Below are 18,713 nucleotides of genomic sequence, written 5' to 3' on the forward strand. Positions count from 1 at the left end.
CCGTTTCCTGGAGTGATGGGTCAGTCAGTAACCATGTGCTCCACCTCTTCCATAGGAGGTTGTTTTAATGTAATTTTTCTGGGAGGGTTGGGATGGGGCCACCACCTTCAGATGAGGGAGGAGGTTGATGTTTGAAGGTGCCATCATCGCCCCTCCCCCCGTCTTCTTCATGGGAAGGGGAGGAGAAAGGAGTGACAGGGAGTTGGGTACCTGGAATTGGACCTGATGGATGGGTTGATAGTGTGGCTACCACTAGAACAAAAGGGTTTAATGCTATTCAAGAAGGAAAATCCTTTAAATCAACAACTTAAAGTTCTTAGCATATGGAAATGGCTGATGTTAATTATTTTGCAACATTTCTTTGTAAATATCATTTAAAAGAATTTTGAGATTCACTTCCCTTCCTGCATTAATGCTTGAGCCAGGTAATTCTGCTTTTGGGTAAATTAAAATCAAAACTCTCTAACTTGACCAATTTTGTTTCTTGAATCGACTTAGTTCCAACCCACGATTTCATCTTGAGGATGTCATGATTTGATAACGATGGACTTAATGGGCGGTTTTCTGATTTCTGGGTTAAGCTATCATAGGTAATCACCTGCATATGGGCAGATGGAAAAGTGTTCGTCTTCGAACCCGGGAGGAACACGAGTTGAAAACTGGCTAATTGAGAATGTAGTTTGCCTTTAAAACATCTCAAGTAGAGAACATTTACCTGGGTGAGATGTACTTGAATTTCAGAACTTAACAAATTTTTATTACTTTTTATTGAAAACTGCACTGAACGCTAAATGTCCACCTTTACAATAAACAGACACAGTAGCGGTAACTCACACTAAAACAAAACACTTCCGATAGCCATTATTTTTCTGTTTGGGACAGTTTTAAAGGATTTTTTTTTTTTTTTTGTCACAAAAACAGGAATGTACCTATACAAAGGCTCAAAATAGGCCATCTTTTAAACAAAAAGGCGATGATTCACAAAAGACTATGAATATAACATGTAACTAGTTGATACAAATCTAATAGGATTTGTTAAAATCAGTCACATCTAATAACACACCTGAAGTGTTCTTGTATAAAATATCACGTGAAGAAAAGAAGATTTATCAATGTCTAAAAAAGTGGGTTTGTTCATAGACAATCTGACAAGTTACCATAAAAAGTGTTTCCTGAGACATAAGGAAATGCAACATTATTTTTCTTGAACTCTTTTAGCTCAAGACTTTCCACTCAATAAAATAGCTGAGGATCTGAAACTGAGAAAATATATTTGAGTACAAACAGCTTGTGAAACTTAATACTTTTTTCTTTTTTTTTCTTTTTTTCCTTTTTTTGCATCATCAAGAGGGTATCACTGAATTCACAACCAACTCGCCCGCTCAGTACGCAGTTCAGATGGGAGAGAGACTTCTGTACGCTTGCGGTGGTTAACACGGGCACACAGTTTTCTCCCCCTTCTCTGTAGTAATTTAATCTTCCTATCAGCAAGAGAGGTCACCAGCCCCCATGGACCGAAGGGACTAGAGTCATAGGAGGGGGATTTCCTCTTAGTATTTTTTATTTGACGTTTGGAACTCCTGATGCAACATTCTAGAGCAAGGTGTTCAGGACCTGCTGTGCCCAAGGGGCTGATAAAGGAAAAGGATCTATTTATTCTTTGTGATTGGATGCACAGATGAAGAACGTAACACACAATAACAGAAGTTGGTCGTTAATAAATCACGTCCTAGTCTTTCAGCGCTTCCGTCACCAGACGCCAGCTCCAGCCTTCCCACGCCTCGGCTTCCCGCTTCTCCTAACTCCTGCAGCGTCAGTGATGCGTGGGTCCGGAATCGGTTAAAAAGACGGTCAAAGTCCTTCTCTTAGTTCATCTAGTTTTCACTGTCTCTTGGTCCCAGGTTTATCTGAATGATGACTGTTCGTCATTCTCTGCTATTGCTCATTGGGGTGCTCTCTATTGTCCCCGTGTTTTGTAGGCTGGTTGGGAGAGGGAGCTTGGGAAGGGTGTGCCACGGTGGGGAGGTTGTGAGTCACCGGGATGCCTCCGGGGATGATCCCTTCCATGGCTGCAGGAAGTCCGCCGGGAGCCACCCCCACGATGCCTGGCGGGTATCTGAGGAGCACACAGAGAAAGGGCCAGTAAGTTGGGAGCAGGGAGGAGCCGAGCCCTTGGCTCTGCCTACTTGGGGTTGTTGTTTTTAAATAGGTTAGTCACTTTACCCCCCAAGGCAAGGAGAAATCTACATGAAAAATCTAAAACTCTGACATTTAACTCCTAAACAACAAAATCTATGTAGTCCAATCAAAACACTGCCACAGACTGTAGCTTTCACACCATAGGAACAGCCCGTATTACGTCCACGGACACTACTGCATTTGGGAAACATTCTGTACCAAAAAAGGCTCCCCAGGTTGTCCGGCTGCCTTAGAAAGTATTCATTGGTTATATCGATGCTTTTAATGGTTTCCCAACAGACCAGACCCTAGGCGAGCTAGCTGTGTGCTCTCGGGGCCGGAGGTGCGGGACGAGACCGCGGCGGCAGCAAGGGAAGAGGTGAGCTGGCGAAGACGGGCCTTACCGCATGGGCACACGAGCTGCTGGGCGCAGAAGGACACGTGGCACTAAGCCCCCCACAGGACGTGCGGCTCTTAGCAAATGCGAGTGCGGGTCTTGAAACATGCCTCGGATAAAAGGGACTTAGGAGGCAGGCGCTTTAGAATTAAAAGACTCATTCTCCACATTCTCAAACCCCTGACCCATGGCTCCCCGCCCCGCACCCTGTACAAGTGCTCACTGGTCGGTCAGAAACGGAGGACTCCCCAGGACTTGGTGAGCTACAGCCCCTCGAGCATAAGCCCCATTCCAAGGGGCCAGGGAGGCTTGGTCTGTCAAAGGGAAGAATTAAGAGGGGGCCTTGGAAGGACAGGCTGCCAACAATAAGGAACAGGAACCTGGGGCCGAGGCAGGTTCAAGTGATGATACCGAAATACTATTAAAAGGGTAAAAAAGGGTGGGACATTAATAGAAGACGGCAAACCGAAATGTAAATAAAGCCGCGAGACCTGGGGAGAAAACCGCATGACTTCCTCAGAGTCTGAGCCTTCACCTGTGGGTCCTCCTCCACCAACTACAGTTCCACCCGCCCCCCGCCCCCCGCGGCCCCCCCCCCCCCCGGCCCGGTGGTCAGAGCCGTGCTTCACAACGGGGGAGGTTGGGCAATAGCTCGAGAGCCATTTTCGGTTATTAGGGCTGCGAGCGCTGGTGGAGGCCAGGGCCACCGCGACGCATCGCGGAGTGCAAAGGCTAGGCCCCAGGGGACAATGATCTGGCCGGTAAGTGAATACTGCCAGGGGTGGGGCAACCGTGGGTTACAGTAAGCCAGACCGCGATTTCCTCCTGGAGTTCAAGGCTGCAGCTCCTTTATAAAGCCGGACTTTGATTTCCCTGTGAGCCCAGCCATGGTGGGGCAGAGACCATGGGAAATGGGTCTGTGTGGGCTCTGGGCCAGAAGTTTCAAAGGAGCAAACAAATTCACCAGCAGGCCCTTCCCCTGAAAATCTTCCCGGTACCTTCTCACGCAGAAGCCGCCTGCTTCTGAAGCGGCTGGGGATGCAGGGGGATTCCTCGCGGTGTTCAGACCCTTTGGGGAACGCACTCCCAATTCCCGCTCCTTACAAATAGGAACCCCAATTCTAGGCTGTATCCCAAGAGTTGTGTTTGCTCCACAGAAACTGGGCAGTGGCACATGTGCGAGGACAGCAGACTTGGTGCAGGGAGACTCCGTGGTTCCCCATCTCTCCTCCCCCTCCCCGGGGGAGCCCTCCAGCGAGGCCGGTGCCATTCCGCTTCTCACCTGTACGTGGCGCCGTTGAGCTCCGGATGGATTGCTTGCTGATCTATTACTGACCAGGGAGCGGTTGTGACGAAGAATTCCTTGTTCACACAGTTTCTTAAGCTTTCGGGGATGCGACCTGGAATAGGAGGATTAAAACTAATCAGACGTATTTTTTTAAGGTCACAGTGAGTTACAGATCACGCTCAGTAGCTGCTGCTGGGGGAACCCCCTACCGTGTTTGAACTATGGAAATCTGAGTGTAAAGTCTCTTACTCTGGAATGAGAGGGCCGGCCCTTCCATTTTCAGAAAAGGTGCAGCGTTGCGGGGCCTGTGCCCTGCGCTCTTCACTCCAGCCCCCCCCTTCCCCCAGGAACAGAAAGGAGCCTCTCCCCTGGCTCCCTCCACACTTCGCACGCTTATGCTGGCTGATTGAAAAGGAATCCGTTTCCTCTGAAATTGAGTTCAGGGCTTGGATGAACTGGGTCCAGCTCCTTCCAAACGTAATCAACTTGATCCCTAAAACCTCCTCTGCCTGAGTAGCAAGCCTCCGTAAGCCCCCTGGCGCGTTAGCTGAGCCGCAGGGCCCCGGCCGTCCTTCCCGCCAGGCGCTGGCTGGCGGGGCCGCAGCGGGCGGGCTCACCTGTGATTGCCCGGCGGATTTCGGTGGCGGCTGCCTCCCGCATCTCTAGTGAGGCTTGCTCACTATACCAAGCTGTGTGGGGCGTACAGATGAGATTCGGTGCATCTTTCAAGGGACCCTGAGCAAAGCTAGATAAACGTACAAAAACACAACAAATGAGAAGAATTGGGTATCGCTCCCTACCTACTCCAAGAGAGAGCTGGTGGCCATGCAGCGCACTGACCAGTTTACCTGTGTAGAGAACAGTGGCTAGTACATCTCCTAAAGGCTGGGAATTCAAGAACATACTGATCAGACCTTCTAAATGAGTGTCAGGAGGGATGAGGGACGCAGGAGGAAGGATCTTCGGAGGATCGGCAGGGCCCGCCTCTAAGCAGAACCCACGGTCCAGGGGACAGATGAAGCCCGCTCCTCTCTAGACCAACACACCATTTTTCTTCCTTTCGGACATTCGTGGGCCCCCTGGCCCTTTTACACTCCAAGTACAGCACAGCCCTTAGAGCAGAGGCTGTAGGTCTCTGGTTTCCTCCCCAGGAGCCGCTTCTCCGGGGACGTGCCCCGCGGTCACAGTGTGGGGCGCGGTCAGGGCTAGAAGCAGGGCCCGTGAGTTCCTGGTGTGAGGCCGGGAGCTCGGCTAACGATCGGGTCAGCAGCCCAGCAGACCCACCTGAAAGGCTCCGATTCATGCACGTCGAGGGCTGCCCCTCGTATCCTGCCTTCCTTGAGGGCTTGGGCTAAGGCTTTCTCATCCACCAGCCCACCGCGGGCCGCATTCACTAGGAATGCTCCTTGCCTCATCTGTGGGAGGAAAGCAAGCCGTTAGATGCCACCACGCTGGAAGGCACCTGCCCGGAGGTTTCAAGAAACCAGCCACGGCCCGGACCGAGGAGTTCTGCTGGTCCGGCTGTTGAGTGCGTGTGCGGCAGGGCAGGGGAGGGGCGCACGGGGTGCCAGCGGCAGCTGGGGGGGTTTCTGCGCTGCCTCCGAGAGGGCCATAAGGCGGGCAGGCTGGAGTTGTGGCCTGTCACCTGCCTGTTGCTTCTTGGGAGGCCAAACCTGATTGAGACAGGTCCCTGCTGGGTCCTGGGCCAGCCCCCGTTTGTCCCGGGGCGATGTGGCCCATCCCGTGCTGGGGGCCAGGTGAGGGCCTCACCTGGCCCCTCACTGATGTCCTGGGGGTGGTCTTCCCTTTCCACGCGCGTGTCCACGGACCACTTCCCGTCCCCTACCCCCCTTTTGTTTGGTTGGAAGTCTCCAGGGGCTGAGGGTATCTATGTCCAGTTACCTGCTTTATAGTAAAGTCATTGATGAGGTGGTGGTTATGTTCGTTGAGATTACAGTGCAAGGAGACGCAGTCGCTCTGATACAGTAAGTCCTGCAGGGTGTAGACCCTCTGCACGCCCAGGGACCGCTCTATCCCATCCTGCAAGTAGGGGTCATAAAATATGACGCTGAATCCAAAGGCCTTGGCTCGAACAGCAACCGCCTGCCCCGTGCGACCTGTGCAGAGAGAGAGCGTCCAGGTGAGCGAGTCCGCAGTCCCGTCTGCTGCCGCCCAGCGCTCCGGATGCCGCGCCTTGTGTGGGCCCCAGCTGTCCCCGCTGCCAGGGGAACCGCGTGCCCAAAGCTGGGTGATGCTCTCAGCCAGCACGGCTCCTTGGCTTCCTGGGTGAGGGGTGAGGAGCGGGGAGCTTGTTGTTTGCAGCGGGGTGTGTGTGTGTGTGTGTGTGTGCGTGCTAAAGCTCCTGGGATGGACCTTCTCAAACATACAGCTACAGAGAATGTTCTAGTGAATGCCATGTGCCCCTCCCCCAGTTCCAGCCAGCACCACAGTCTCCCATCCTCATTTCTCTCTCCCCGAGGTTTCTGGGTACACAGCAGGCTTCTTAACCTGAGCGTCCTTTCTTGAGACAGCGAGGGCAGTAACAGAGAACATTCTCTTGCCAATTAGCACAGGGTTTGCTCACGGAAGGGGCACAGGGATTGGAAGGGGCCCCTGCAGGGCGGGAGACTCACTTTGATGGGGAGGGGGAGCCACGTACTGGTCAGGTATGCAGACTGGTTCTGACCTGCTGGGGGAGCCCCAGGCCCCTCCCTCTAGCAGGTTAGTGGCCCACACCACCTAACAGGACCGGACGGCCTCCCGGTCTCCAAAGTGGCTGTCATCTGCACAAGCCCACAGCACCCCACGGCTAGCGCCTCCAGCTTCCCAGAGCTGTTTTCGGCTTGAAAACAAAGTGGTTTGCGTGATGCTTGAATGGGCTCCTCTGGGAAGTGTGCAGAATCGTCTTTGTCTGAAACCACTGCTCAACGGGGCCGGGGAAGGAGGAGGAGACGAGGGAAGGTGTCCCTTCCCAAACAGGAAGCCCACACGAGGGCAACGTGGAGGTGGACTGTCCCCCACTCCTGCGGGCTGGAGGGCCAGCTGCAGGGCAACGGGTGCGTGCTTATCCCTCCTGTCCTCCCTCCTCGGTGTCACCACTTGGAGGCAGCGAACTGGGAACTGTAGCCACACACCCCAGCGGACAGACAGGCACAACAAAGGTGACAAGCTGGAGAAGAGCACCAGGGGCCTACGACACCCCTGACGTCCCTGCAGCATGGGACACACGACCCCATGCTCTCAGCCCACACAAGAACGCCCCCCCTCACTTCCGCGTCCTAACGCGCTTTGCCTGGAGATGGGGCTTCCCGGCTGTGGCTGCCGGGGCCCGAGTGTGATTTTCCAGTTTCTCCTTTTCATCAGTCCCCTAACCCTTGTGTTTTCATTAGCTTCTCCGTCAGCCATGAGGTTTTCCTAAGTTTCTACAAGACCTAGTGACTTAATGCTGTTACTGACTTGATCAAAACTGAGCCTTGCAGAAGCCAATTGTCTTGGCCTGAAAAATATAAAATATATATATATATAGTGTTGCCACTGGCTGGCTGTCCGCAAGCACCATCCCACCACCAGCCCGGGCTGGGGCCACGCTCAGGGCTGGGCCGCCCCCCACTCTGGGTGCTGCTTCTCAGCGAAGCCTCAGGCAACCGAACGCTTTCGGGGGGAGGCATCAGGCAGCCTCCGACTAGGCCTCCTCCCGTCCGGAGTCCTGTCTGCACTTGGGAAGGCTATAGACAGACCTGAAAGGCAGCAAGGCGACCTCACCGTCAGAGAGCACGGGGAGCAGGGGCTGAGGCGGTGCTGGCTTAGTCTCAAGTGAACGGGGCTCAAACCACGGGACTGCAAAGGACGGCAGAGGGCTCAGCCGCTGCAGGGGTAAGAACACGTGCCATGTTCTAAGCAGCATCTCCAAGGGCCACTGCGCAGAGCCACGGGAGGCCCCGGGCACCAGCAGAGGGCGCTGCGGCCCCCACACGACGCCCCGCGTTGCCTATGGTCACTCGCAGCGTCCACTCAAGAAAAAGTGAAGAGGACTCCTTCGTAAATCGTTGAGAGGAATGCCTTCGAGAGTGTGATCACCCCTAACACCTGCGCTCTTGAATCACCCTGGGGAGTTAGATGCGCCCTCCCCAAAGAAACCCAGCTCCCTCTACCTTGTTCAGGCTGGCACCCAGAGGCCATCCCAGGCGTCCTGACCCTTGGCTTTCTGGAAACAGCTCTGAGCTAAGGGTCGAGTGACAGCTTGGGGAGCCCTCTGGAAGCCAGGCCCAGCACCTGCTACCCACCCCACCTACTTCTCGTGCCTTCTCTGAGCCCTAAGAGGCAGCCATGTGTTATCACGCCCTTCCCGAGCTACAGAGTGGGACACCCAAGCAGAGAGGTCAGCGAATTTCCTCAAGGTCATGGAATGGCCGAGTGGCGGGGCTGAGACTCAGCAGTAAAGCAAGCCCCCCTGAGCCCGTGTGCTTTGAAGACCACGTCATCAGGCTGCTTTCCGTCACAGCTCACCGTGTCCTTGGTAACCCGCCTAGGACGCTCATAGGGCCGCGTTCTAAGCTGATGACCTGGCCATGCCACCTTCCGGCTCAAAATCCTTCAGGGACTCCCTGCTGCCACCTTGGCCTGGCATTTGAGGGTCTCCAGGGGCTGGGCCTTGACCATGGCCCAGATCTCGGCTCAGCCACCAGCCCCCATTCGAGCCCCAAGCCTGCTGGTTTCTCCACAAGGCAACTCCAGCAGCCCCCGCCCAGGGCAACCGGTGGGCACACAGCCCCTCCTTTGCCCAGCGGGGGAGACTTTCCCCTGCGCTGCCTGCTCCCCACCCAGCCCTGCAGACCCACTCCCAGAGGGGGCAGTTGCCTTGTCGGCCTCTGGCTCCCCCGGTGCACAGGGAAGGCCAGCTCCCAGGGCACCGGCCGTTCCGGGCTCTTCCTCGCCGGGGTGGGGGTGGGGGTGGGGGGTCCCCGCGCCAGCACCGGTGGGTGGGGGGCGGGCTGGGCAGCTGCACCTACCGAAGCCGATGAGGCCCAGCGTCTCCCCACGGATGCGGGCTGCTCCCGAGGCCACCTCCCGGATCTGCTCGACGCTCTGGACCCGCGTGCCCTCCCGCAGCGCCTGGTACAGCCACGTGTTCCGCCGGTACAGATTGAGGATGTGGCAGATGGTGGAGTCGGCCGTCTCTTCCACGGCCGCGGACGGGATGTTGCACACGGCGATGCCTGGGGAGGACAGGGCCCGGCCCCCGGGTGAGGACCCCCGAGGCTCCCCGAGCACCCAGCCGAGGGGCAGGGAGGCGGAGCTGGCGCTTCAGCCACGGACTTGGCGTGTGGTCCCACCAGGTCAGGCTCTGAGGCCTGCCCGTCACCTGGGAGACATGGACCCTCGGGCTCCGATGCTCAGGGGCCTCCAGCCCCCACATCCATCCCAGGCTCACCGCACCCCCAGGCCCCCACTCACCCCACATCCCACCCACCCTTTGCTTCTGGACCCTGTGTTCGGGAAGCAAGCAGTGGGCAGCTGGAGGGGTGAGCAGCCAAGAGGCTGGAAGCCTGCCCGCGTCCGCCGTGGACAGCAGGAAACCAGCATGCAGAGACCCCCCCCCCCGCCCCAGGGTCGTGTCCAGAAGACCAGACTCCTCACAGCGAACCCTCCGGACCTTCCTCCTGGGGCTGGGCTGGGGGCACGGAGATTGGCTTCTTGTTTACAGTATTTTAAGTCTCTTGTGATGAACATGTGAACACTCGTTTTGAAAAAGGGCAAGATGGAAGAATTAGGAACCAACACCTCCCCCTCAACACGGGCCCGGGTGGGGCCAGGACGGAGCTGATGCCTGAATTGAGCCCCACGCCCGTTCAGTGGGCCCTGCCCACGATCCTACTCGGGCAAAAAGAACACCAAGCGGACGGGGGGACTGCCCTGCTTTCTGGAAGAGCATTTAGGGCTAGGGGGGCAGCTGGTAAGGGCTGGCCCCCAGGCTCTGGGGCCGAGGGGCTGCTGGAAGAACCACCCCACGTCTCCAGCAGGCAGAGCTAGGCACTGACCTTCCTTGGTAGGAGGGTGTTTGGGGGAAGAACGCAAATGTCTGCCAGACATGGGAGGGGTGCAGGAACAGGGGGCCCGGCTGGGCTGTGGCAGAGAACACGGGGCCTGTCAGGCAAGCAGCTTTCTGACGGACATAGGTATCCAGGCACCCGTCAGACGAGCTCAGAAAACCACCTTTTAATCCCAGGTTTGGGACCCAAGGAACACAAGGGGCAGGGCCTCCAAGAAGGCAGCCCTGCCTTTCTCTACCTTCTCAAGCCCGGCAGTGGGGACAAGAGCACCAGAGCCTATGTGGCTCACCGGAGGGAACACAGGACCACAGGACCCCCCATGCTGAGCACCCCCTTTCTAGTAGCTGTGTGACCACCCCACAAGGGCTGCCCTGAGGTCCAGGGTCTCCGTGACCCCCCTCAGGAGGACAGACAGCTCAGAGGGAAAGCCCCCATGAGCACATCGTCCCACCTGGTCCCAGCCACCTGCCGGGGGACAAAGTGTCCGACAGATCTAGGCTGCCGAAACTTCCATGAGCTGGAAGTTAGTTCTGCAAACAGCCACAATGGAGCCCGCTCCACGCGAAACAGGCCAGCCTAGAATTTGGGCTGCGCCAGAAGTCAGGGTTTTGTGATGGTTTCCAATCCTCTGAGGAACCGGAGGTGTTCTGGCCAGAGCCCAGCAGGAGGGTCCGGCAGTGGACCCTCGGCCACTACCCAGCCGACCCCCCGGGCCTGGGACCAGCTGCGCCCTGGGAGCCGAGACCGGAGGGGACGTGCTGGAGGAGGGGGTCCCCACGCGGGTCCGTGTGACACAGAGCATCGCATCTGCCCACCCCCGGGGGGGGGTGTGTGTGTGTGCAAAGGGACACTGCTCAGCCTGCACCCCTGAACTCTGACATGTTGGCTGCTCGGCTGCAGAGACTGAAAGGGGCCCGAGACTGAAACCTGGAGGAGGGGCTGCTGGAAGCACCGGGGACCGTCCTGCCCCAAGGACAATGGCACCTTCCTCTGAAACCCCAAAGCCCTGACGACCCTCCTGCCGTGGGACTCTTTTGAAATCATTCTTGAGGTCATGGTCTGCATCAGGGCGATTCTCTAAAGGCCATGATGAGAAGCTTCTAGCACCTGCAGGGCAAGAGTTGCGGCCGCCTCACCGCAAGGCCTGAGCCCTGTGGCTGAGCTGCTCTTCCCGTCAATGGTTTCACTCTTTGCTGTCACCCCTTCTGAACTGGAAGCCAGATAAAGGAGCTTGCTAGAGAGGCTCACAAGGTGAGAGGCCCCCAGCAACCTCCCACCTCCCCCGACTTCCCCCTGGCTCCCTGGTCCTTGGGGAGACACTGCAGAGGCCGAATCCCTCTAACTCCTCCAGGCAGGTGACACAGTTGTTTCCTGAGCTCGCCCTGCTCTCACCCCAAGCATCGCCTCGGGCCCGCCATCTTCATGCAAAGGCTCCTGTGAGCACTGGGAAGGGAGCATCCTCCCAGGAAGGCCACACTGCAGGCCCCGGAGACAAGCAGCACCTACAGCCACTGTTCTCATTTGCATGAAGTCTGGGGACAGAATCATCTGCAGAGTGCAATCAGGAGACAGGACAGAGGCCCATTTTCCTTCTCCAAATTCCACACGCACCAGGATCAATGGAAACTGACTGGAATGGAAGCTGACGTTTCCATTGTTCAAAACGGCAGGCCCCTGGGAACAGCATCTCCTCCGCCTGGGCCCCCTCGCCAAGGGCAGCCGTGCAGCTGGGGGAGCGGGGCACCTTTGGTTTTAGGGAAACGAGGTCCCCCTCCTGGCCCAGGCCAGCTGTGTGGGGAGCTTCTGCAAATGGAGGGATGGCCAGTTTTGCTTGGGAGACCTTCCCATCTCTCCCTGGAAAGAAGTTCCCTGGTTCCCATCAAGGAAACTCAACACGAACACCTCACCAGAGCCTGGGCTGCAAGGGGCGGACCCACAGAGATGAGGAGACGGGTGCAGGGAAGCATTTGAGGACCGCACCCCCTGCCCCCCTCTCAGTGTGTTAAAACTATATTCTCCATCGCTGTTTGAACTTGGGATTTCAGCTCTACCAAGAGCACAAAGAACATTTGTTTTCAAACAAAAATATTCTTGTTGGTGCCCAGGAAAGATGGAAAATTTGAGGTAATGCTAAACATGCTTATGAGGACCCCTGTCCACCCAAGTTTCTTTGTTGCAACCAAGACGGGCTCAGGGGGACCCCGAGGCCAGAAGCGAGCGCTCAGGGCAGACACAGGAAGCCATCACTTCCTCCAGACCCTGTAACGAGTCTGGGTTCTGATGCCGCCCCTTTTCCTCTTGCATAGGGTCGATCTTCCAAGCCACTTGCCACCCAGCCCCTCACTTCCAGGATGGGGGAGGGGAAGAAGGCATCTTATTGGGGAATGACCACCTCTTGCCTCTTCCTTTGGGGTTCACCTGTGGGGCGACCCCACCTGCCGTATCCACACGCTCAGAGCACCCTGGACCACCATGAAGAAGCACCAGACTCAGCACCAGCCAGGCTCCCTCTACCCAGCACCTGCCCCCAATTCAAGTGAGGGAACTAAGCCCTTGAAGAAACCATGGACCTTTACTCAAAACCCCAGGCTAGGACCTTGGAGGAGGAAGCGGAGGCCAGAAGTGCCTGAGGCCACGGTGTGCACGCTTAGGTAGGACCCCGGCTCAGCCCGCCCCTGGAGCGCCAGGGCCCACCGGGTCCTCGGTGGGGGCGGGGAGGCTGACTTGGGGCAGGGCGGGAGATGGACCACTGGCCCACAGAGCCCACCAGGGCCTCAGCACAGCCAAAGGTTGGGGGACCGTAGAGGTCTGCGTTCTTAGATCCCCGCTAGCAGCCCTGGGGCACCCCAGTACTCAGGTGGGGCACGGGCCCACGCACCCGGGAGCCGACCTGGCACATCGCACACACAGATCAAGGACAGTGAGCACAGGAGCTCATTTTGAAGGACCTTGGGCCCTCACGGAGCGAGCAGGCCAGCCCAGGGTCGCTTGCCATCAATGCTCTGTGGACACTCCTCGCACATGGAGTCCACAGCAGGTGCTGGGGCGGGGGGCGGGCACGGTGCCATGGCCCTACCGCTGGGCAACTGCCTGTGGGTGTCCATCTGCTGCCCCTGCTTTTCTCTGGAACCCCTGCCCCTCCGACAAGGGCTGGGCAGGAGGTGCTGGGCCTCGGTCCACCCTGTTGGCGCGGACCTCGGCAGGTTTCTGGGTGGACAGCAGCCCTTGGGAGGAGGTCTCCATGCCGGGACTGGAGGAGACCTAGGGATGCCCGACGCCCCCCCTTCCCGAGCCCCGAGCTGTGCACCCAGCATTGGCATTTCTGGGTGGTGGGTCCTGACTGGCTAACACGGACCTGTGGCCACTCACAGGGCCCCCTCTGCAGGGACGGGCCCCTGGCTCGTGGGCTTCATTCAGGTCCTTCCCAAGTGAGACAGCCCGGTCCAGCCAGCACAGGGACGGGGGCGGGGGCTCAGGGCCCAGCAGGCTCACTCCTGCCTGGGTATTCGGAGCTGTGCCCACCTCGGCTCCCCGCACAGCCGCCCCGCGGCCCCGCGCACTCACCGAGCTCGCCAGCAGCCTTGATGTCAACGTTGTCGTAGCCGCTGCCTATCCGCACGATCACTCTCAGGGCCTTGAACTTCTCCAGGTCCTCCCTGGTGAGGGTGATGGTGTGGTACATCATGGCGCCAACGGCCTCATTTAGAACCTGTGATGGGGTGAGCAGAGCCAGCTGGAGCCCTTGCCCCAGCCCCATCACCCCTGCACCCGCCGCAGAGGACGCGGGGTGGGCGTGACCGCTCCCTCAGGCGAGTGGCCCGGGGTTGCGCTTCGGGGTCTGCCTGTGACTCTGGGTGACGGGGGGCGCAGACAGGGAGGGTGGGGCGGGGCTGAGAGGGCCCAGCCCGGGGAGACCTGAGGGACCCCTTGCTGAATGGCAGCCACCTGACCTGGGGTGACCCCGGCCTCGGGGTGGGGGGTGGGGCCCACCTTCTCGTGGATCTCCTGAGTGGACTGTGCGTCACAGAAGGCCACAGTGGCCAGGTCCTTCAGGATTGGCATCTCCACGGTGCAGTCTCTGCCATCGAGCAGCGCCACCAGGGGGCGGGGGTGCAGGGGGCCGTTCATGATCTGGGGGCGGATACCTGTGAGGATGGGAGGGTGATTTGGTGGGCGGGCACAGTGGCCTGTCCCACACTGGGGGACAGTGCTCCCCCTTACCCACATCCATCAGGTCTGGGGGACCCCGGAGCTCCCTCCCTACTCCCTGGGTAGACCACGAACCCACGAAGCCGCCTGGGCTCCCCTGGGCTCAAAGACCACAGGCTCCTTTGGAGTCACGGGGGAAGATTCTGGGGCAAGCCAAGGAGACCCAGGGGGAACATCTGTCTGGGTGGACGTCTGAGGGGGACCTGGGTCTCAGTGAGCAATCTCAAGTGTAGCGAACAGGAACCACCATGGAGCTAACTCCATCGCCATGTGGAACTCGGGCCAAGGAATCTGTTTAAGACACACCAGCCTTGGGCACCTGCTGCCAGTATGAGCCGGGCCTACAAGGGAGCTCCCCTCCCACTCCAGCACCTTCCAAACACGAGGGGGTACAAAATGAAACCAGAGGGACAGGTCATGGCTCCCGCACCCCATGGGAGCGTTCTGGGAGAAACAGGCACCCTGGGCTCAGCTCAGGACCCCTCTTGACCTGGTCCGGTGGTGGGGAGGCGTGTGTGAAGGCCAGCAGTTCGCTGGGGACTTGGGAGAGCGAAGAGAGTCTCTCTAAGGACCGCAGAGCGAGCTGCGCTCCTCAGGTACCAGGACCAGTCAGAGCGGTGCTGGGTCCTGGTGCTGCCCAACAGAGACAAAGGACACTTGTCCCACAACTTGGGGAGGGGGGGGTGAAGGGAGCACAGAGCAGGGGTAGTCCTCCCTGCACGCTGCTCCATGTGGACCAGCACGGCTGCTTACAGGAGGCTCAAGGGGGCGGCAGGGACGTCCCCAACCCACAGGACAGAGCGGGGGCGCATGCCCTGGGCCACAGGGCCACACGAGGTGCATGCACCAGGCTGCCTGCAGGAGCCTGGCAAAATCCATATGCTGGCAAGTCTTGGTGTCTCCAGAGAGACCGTGGCACCGAGATGGTGCCATTTTCTCGACCGATCTGATGCGTAGTATCCTAGACTACAAGTCAAAGCGAGAGAGCTTTCCGTGCATCTTATGCTTTCAGAGGTCAGGACGAACTCTGACAGGGGCCGCCACACCGAGGCCAGGCTCAGTCTGTTTTGCTTCCTTCTTCCTGTACAGGATCTACTTGTCCTTGCCGCTGGTGGCCGCCTGGCCCACTGGCCTTCGTGTGACCACAAGGCATTGGGTAGAGGCTCCAGCCAACAAAAGCAGGACCCGTCTGCCCAGGCTGCACTCAGCTGCGTGGTCTCCCGAAGGGCTCGTCCACTGGCAGCCCTGCCACGGCCACCGGGGTGTGGGGGCCCCAGACACGTGAAGCCCCCATGTGACCACCAGGGCTCATCACACAGCGACACGCTTGTGTAAGAAGCGGAGAGAAATCCCCACCTGGAGCTGCGTCCGGGCCCCCATTAGCACTGGACGTGGAGGTGGGGAGGATGTCCCCATGGTGCCCACACGGCCCCTGCACAGTGGCCTCTGCCCTGGGATGGCACTCCCACGCCACAGCTGCCCAGCTCGGGACAATCACCTCTTTGAACAAGGAGCCGAGGAAAGGCTTTTGTCCTGGCCTCCGAATGGGCCAGGGTGCAGGTTTCCTCGGGGCAGCTCCATCCTGAGCTGGGACTCACGAAGGATCAGTCCCTCCCAGCCTCTGAGTGGCAACAAAACCACTGCCGAACCCAGAGCCTGGATCCCCAAAGCAGGACGTCCAAGTGAAGCCGAGCCCCAAATATCCTCTGTACCAGGTGGGAAAACGGGGGCTCCCAGGCTATTTGTTGGGGCCTGGTGAGCCCTCTGCTAGCGTTCTTTTGGCCTAATTGGCAGGCGGGCTCCACAAGGGGTCAAGGTGGGTGTGTGTGAATGGAGAGACTTCCCCAAAGACCAAGGGTGCCGTTGAGTCAGGACCCCTGGAGACCCACCGCCTTTTACCCCTGAACTCTGCAGAGGGAAGTGAGGGACAGTAATTCACATGGTTGCCTATAGCCTCCCATTTCATCCCCATCCATTTTAATAGATGAGGACCCTGAGGCACAGAGTGGGAAGTGCCCCCTGGAGTAGGCACCTGAAGGGGGGGGACAACCTGATGGGCACACATTAAAGCTCCCACCTCGGCCCTTCCTTTTGGCCAAGAAAAGGGTGAGACTTTGACCAAATCCCGAAGGGCCCGTCTTCTTCCACCAGATTCTTCTGTGTCTCCCCACAGCTGCTGCCAAGCCCAGGTCACGCTCCCATGGGACTGGTGGTCTTGGACTATGGGGGCAGATTTACCCACCTGTCCCAGGCTGTCCCTCCTACAGGGTACAGAACATCCTGACTTGACTCCAAATGTGATGGCAAGAGTGTTAATCAGACAGCGTTCGCACAGTTCATGATCATGGTAAGAAATCCAACTTGTTAATTAAAAAGCAACCACAGAGGAAAATGATGGGCAGGCACAAGGCAGGCATCTAGAGCCATCCAAGACATCTGGAGAGGCTGAGGGGCCTCATCACAAGATGTCCATCCACAGCATCAGTGCATGGATCGCGTTACCTGGGCAACAAGCTCCAGGTTGCCTAGCGATCGCCCCCCTCCCTGGCTTGGGTCGCCTCCTCTTTGGCGAAACCCACCCTTTGCCCTCGTTCAGGCTGGGCATGCAGAATGCAGCTGAGGCTCGTCCGTGAGAGCCAGGGGCTCCCAGATGAGGCCCCGGGCTCAGATACGGGCTGCAAGCCATGTATGGGAAAGCAGGAAAGGGAGAGGCACAGGGGGTTCTGCTGGGGATGGATGCTGAGCACGGACAGCTGCGTGGGTGGTGGGAGTGGTGAGATTCCCGTGTGTCCTGCACAAGGTGTAGGGGGCCGCATGAAACCCCAGTACTGAGGATGAGAGAAAGCTCAGCCAAGGCATCGCTGAGGTTCGCTTTTGACAAAGGGACCGCGCCATACATGCCCCCCCAGGCCCAGAAGGCTCGTCTACCGGCACACCAGAGAATCCAGCGAAATTCAAGCCACACCCCGCCCAGCACCTGCTGTCCCTACAGTCTTGCAGAAGTTGGGGCAGAGGTTCCCACAAGACCCCAGGAAACGCCAGGGAGGTGAAGTTGTAAACAGACTTTCTATCTCGCCTCACATCAACCGATGCATCTCTCAGGGCTTCTGATAATTGGAGTAATTTTTAGTGTATTAGGATGCAACCGACATGTTACTGTAAATAACCATTTAAGGGACTTTGGGGGAGAAAGCCAAGGCACAAATATCTTTAACAAGAACGGACTAAAAACTGAGGTCTGCGACCAAAAGCTAGGGTAGCAATCACGAGACACTGCTCAAACACCGAGACTGACATTCAGAAGCCCGCTGTGTTACTCTTGTTCCCATCTTACTTACAGGGAGACAGAGCCAAGGGTGACCACAGACCACACCAAGGGACAACAGGGAACGACGAGAGCCACCTCACATGGCCCTAGGGACCCAAAACAGCCCGAGGAAACACCTGCTGATGATGAGGGGCCGAAGGTCCTGGTGGCCCCCTAGTCAAAGCGACTACTCCCTTTCCGCAAACTTGCCTTCTATTTCAGGACAATTCCAGCTGCCATTGGACACATCACAGAAAAAAAAAAAATCTATCAGCACATCCTTCCAACCACTTGCCCAGCACTGACTCTGTATGCAGGGCCACTTCGACTCCCCTGGCGTCAATTACTTGCTGGTTTCAGGCTCACCTCTGCACAAGCAGGGCCGGCTCACCGTCAGGGACGCGGTGCCTCAGCTTGAGGCCAGCTCCCATGGCCGTCCTTGGGCCCCGTATTACTCACAGCTGGAACTGCACATAAACTGTGAAATCAGACATCCAGTGGAAAACAAAGATGACACCAGGCCGCGTTGTTAGGGTTCTGCTAGGAGTGGCCGATGGTCCAGGGGAAGACAAGTCCATAGGCCCCATGGATTCTGAGGGAGGAAAGGGAGGTCCCCAGGGAGGACACCGGCAGCTCTCTGGTCAACCAACCTCGATGCCACCTTATCTGAGCAGCACCAGATTTCTCAGGAGCTGCTTCTTCCCTGGGCGACACAGGCTGACAGGGCTGCAGTCGGCCTAACGGGACAGGTGTCCCTAAGCAGAGTGACTGAGGGGGAAACGGGCTGATCCTGCCACACGACCCGGCCCTGTGGTGTCTGAGACCCATTTTCTGGCTTTGCTGGACGCTGTGTGAGGTTCAGCTGACATGCTTCCTACAGAACTCTGCCTTGTTTTTGAAGATCGGGGTTGGTTTCTGTTGCTTGCCAACTTAAGAACCAACCTGCCGGGGACTTTTTTAATTTTGCAGTTTCAAGATTTCACAAATGAAGCAGTTTTACCCCAAAGCAAAGTGGCCATAAGAATCATGTCTGACCAACAGCCAGAGGCCTCTTTTGACAGCTGACCAGATTTTGCGGAAGCATCCATCCCTACACCACAGCCCTCGAACACCTGCGCTGGGCCGGCCAGGATCGCGGGTGACTGTGACGAGCGACCGCTCCACCGGCTCAGGCTCACCCCCTGCTCACCTGGCAGGGACTAGCCAAGTATGCTGGGGTGACCAAGGGGGGAAAGGGCCTGCCAAGCAGCACAGATTCGCACCAAGGTCTTCACTGCTGCTCTG

General features: G+C 57.8%; 1 protein-coding gene across 10 annotated transcripts in view; it reads right to left on the bottom strand.

Annotated features, from left to right (window-relative positions):
• Window positions 1–1,195: 1,195 nt before the first annotated feature.
• Window positions 1,196–18,713, bottom strand: part of CTBP2 (C-terminal binding protein 2) — a 157,610-nt gene continuing 140,092 nt past the window's right edge. For all 10 annotated transcript variants that reach the window (XM_064595425.1, XM_064595431.1, XM_045879043.3 and 7 more), the window contains 8 exons: window positions 13,904–14,058; window positions 13,478–13,622; window positions 8,873–9,079; window positions 5,766–5,980; window positions 5,148–5,278; window positions 4,481–4,608; window positions 3,858–3,975; window positions 1,196–2,116 (listed from right to left, as the gene is read on the bottom strand). In XM_064595425.1, the coding sequence (XP_064451495.1) occupies window positions 1,936–2,116; window positions 3,858–3,975; window positions 4,481–4,608; window positions 5,148–5,278; window positions 5,766–5,980; window positions 8,873–9,079; window positions 13,478–13,622; window positions 13,904–14,058 (1,280 nt within the window). In that variant the 3' untranslated portion in view covers window positions 1,196–1,935. The remainder of the gene's footprint in view (window positions 2,117–3,857; window positions 3,976–4,480; window positions 4,609–5,147; window positions 5,279–5,765; window positions 5,981–8,872; window positions 9,080–13,477; window positions 13,623–13,903; window positions 14,059–18,713) is intronic.

This window comes from Mirounga angustirostris, unplaced genomic scaffold, assembly GCF_029215605.1.
Source record: "Mirounga angustirostris isolate CCGP_5_RB_7025 unplaced genomic scaffold, mMirAng1.0.hap1 SCAF_6, whole genome shotgun sequence".
NCBI classification, from domain to species: domain Eukaryota; kingdom Metazoa; phylum Chordata; class Mammalia; order Carnivora; family Phocidae; genus Mirounga; species Mirounga angustirostris.